The sequence below is a fragment of the Scomber scombrus genome, chromosome 5 (assembly GCF_963691925.1).
Source record: "Scomber scombrus chromosome 5, fScoSco1.1, whole genome shotgun sequence".
In the NCBI taxonomy this organism is placed as follows: Eukaryota; Metazoa; Chordata; class Actinopteri; order Scombriformes; family Scombridae; genus Scomber; species Scomber scombrus.
Window position 1 is genome coordinate 31,671,797 of NC_084974.1, and position 2,500 is coordinate 31,674,296.

Below are 2,500 nucleotides of genomic sequence, written 5' to 3' on the forward strand. Positions count from 1 at the left end.
CGCATGCGTAGTGACAGTGTGAGTGTGTTTACTTACCTGAACTCAGGAGAGTCTTTGATGCATTCCTCAAAGTCCAGCAGCGAGTCCATGATGTCTGCCAGCTGTTCTCTTCTCTGATCACCTGTCGATACGTTTATTGATCCGTCATGCTGACACTTAGCCTGTCATCGGTTATCGATCATGATGATTCACGTCACTCATATTAAACTAAGTCCACGACCAAATATAACCACCAATAACTTTCCTCCTCGCGCCTAATCGATAGTCTCAAACGCAGCCGATAGATCACGCACCGTGCACGCGCCGATGAACGCGCGCATGTTGCAGCAGGAGGTTTACAGCGTGAATAAAAAGGTAGTTTAGTGTTTGTGATCAGACAGCTGTGTGCATCCTGCAGCCTCTGTTGCTGCTGCTGCTGCTGCTCAGCTTCCGCCACAGATCCGGGAATGATGCACTCTGAGCCCGCAGAGAGAGACAGCGCCCCCGGCGGCTCGGAGTGGAACTACAACCACCAAGCTGAGATCAGAGCAGGGTTATTATAGTTCACTAAGAATAAAACTAAAACTAGCAGTTAAACAATAATTTAGTTAACTGAAATAATAAAAGTATTATTATTAGTAGTATTAGTAGAAGTATTTGTAGTATTATTAGTAGTACTAGTACCTTGTCCAGCTGTGTCTCCAGCACAGAAACAATAGTATTATTTTTTTGTCCTTTAATCAATTAGAGGCCAACTATTAAATTAATTGCTAACTATTTTGATAATCCAATAATCATCATTAGGATTCACTCTTTAAGAAATAATCTTCAAACTCTATAATTCTTCAAATGTGAATATTTTCTTTAGTCCTCTGTGACAGTAAATTCTAAATAATAAATTATTACTTTGGTTTTGTGGGAAATTATAACACTTCATTTTCTGTGAAACATGGACAAAAAAACTGAATCATAAATCAAGAAAATGATCTGCAAATGAAGTAAAAATTAAAAGAATTGTTGAAATTATTAATATAAATTAACTTACACTTTTACATACTGACAGTGGAAAGTTTCAGATATTATACATATTTTTAAATACATGTTCATATTTATATTCTCACCTGTCATAGAAAGTTACAGTTGATGGACTTGAAATTGAATATATTGAATATTTAGAAAGAAGACTTCCCAGACAAAAACTGCAGAATGTGAACCTGCACTTCTTCTTCTCCTTTTTTCTTCTTCTCTCTCTTTCACTGACAGGCTGGTGGAGCCGCTGATGAACTGATATGAAACTGGTTCAGAGTTTTATAATCTGATTAAAATGAAGCGTCTGCATATTTATGTCTTTGTGCAAACACTGCTTCTTAGTCATCACACACATACACACACACACACACACACACACACACACACACACACACACACACAAACACACACACACACACACAAACACACACACACACACACACATCAAGAATTGACTCTGACATCAAATGTAAGAAAAAGGATTTTATTGTAAAACAGACGAAAGAAGAAGGCAGATGAGCAGAATGTAAACTGGCTGCTGTGTGTGTGTGTGTGTGTGTGTGTGTGTGTGTGTGTGTGTGTGTGTGTGTGTGTTCAGTAGCCAATAGAAACCAGGATCACAGTGACGTTGTCGGCACAGCCTCTCCTCACAGCCTCGCTGGCCAGCTGCTGACACGCTGCTTCAAACCGAACCTCCTCCTCCGTCAGTCCTGACCTCTGCTCAACACTTCCCTCCTGGAGGAGAGAGAAGGAGGGAGGAGAGAGGAGAGAGAGAGAGAGGAGGGAGAGAGAGAGAGAGAGAGAGAGAGAGGAGAGAGAGAGAGAGAGAGACAAAGAGAGAGATGAAAGGAGAGAGGAGAGAGGAGAGAAGGGAGGAGGAGAGAGATGAAAAGAGAGAGGGAGAGAAGGGAGAGAGAGATGAAAGGAGAGAGAAGAGAGGGGGAGGAGAGAGAGATGAAAGGAGAGAGAGGGAGAGGTGAAAGGAGAGAGAAGAGAGGAGAGAAGGGAGGCGGAGAGAGATGAAAAGAGAGAGAAGAGAGGGGGAGGAGAGAGAGATGAAAGGAGAGAGAGGGAGAGGTGAAATGAGAAAAGAGAGGAGAGAAGGGAGGAGGAGAGAGAGATGAAAGGAGAGAAGGAGAGAAGAGAGAGAGAGATGAAAGGAGAGAGAAGGAGAGAAATAAGAGAGGAGGATAGATGATGGTTAGAACAGATCAGGATGAATATTAAACTGAAAGCAAAGAGAAGAAGAACTGAAACCTAACATATGAAACATCCTTTAAAGACATAAAGACATAAAAACACCTGCAGGACGCTGAGGACGAATTTAACCGCTTCATCAGCAGAAAACACTTTGAACAGCCCGTCACAGGCCAGAATGATGAACCTGCAACAGAGAAGAGAAGAAGAAGTTAAACACAGTTACACTATAGTAGATTCAACTTTGTTAAGAAGTAAAGTTCAAAAGATTCAAAACTGATCGATTGCATGTGGG

At 41.4% G+C, this 2,500-nt stretch overlaps 2 protein-coding genes across 2 annotated transcripts in view; both read right to left on the reverse strand.

Annotated features, from left to right (window-relative positions):
• zgc:162872 (BAR_ACAPs and ArfGap_ACAP domain-containing protein) overlaps positions 1 to 389 on the reverse strand; it is a 13,620-nt gene extending 13,231 nt beyond the window's left edge. The window contains exon 1 of the mRNA XM_062418889.1: positions 37 to 389. Coding sequence (XP_062274873.1) covers positions 37 to 89 — 53 coding nt within the window. The 5' untranslated portion in view covers positions 90 to 389. The remainder of the gene's footprint in view (positions 1 to 36) is intronic.
• Positions 390 to 1,553: 1,164 nt separating this feature from the next.
• ilkap (integrin-linked kinase-associated serine/threonine phosphatase) overlaps positions 1,554 to 2,500 on the reverse strand; it is a 6,745-nt gene continuing 5,798 nt past the window's right edge. The window contains exons 9-10 of the mRNA XM_062419366.1: positions 2,311 to 2,392; positions 1,554 to 1,743 (exon numbers count right to left, since the gene is read on the reverse strand). Of these exons, the coding sequence (XP_062275350.1) occupies positions 1,603 to 1,743; positions 2,311 to 2,392 (223 nt within the window). The 3' untranslated portion in view covers positions 1,554 to 1,602. The remainder of the gene's footprint in view (positions 1,744 to 2,310; positions 2,393 to 2,500) is intronic.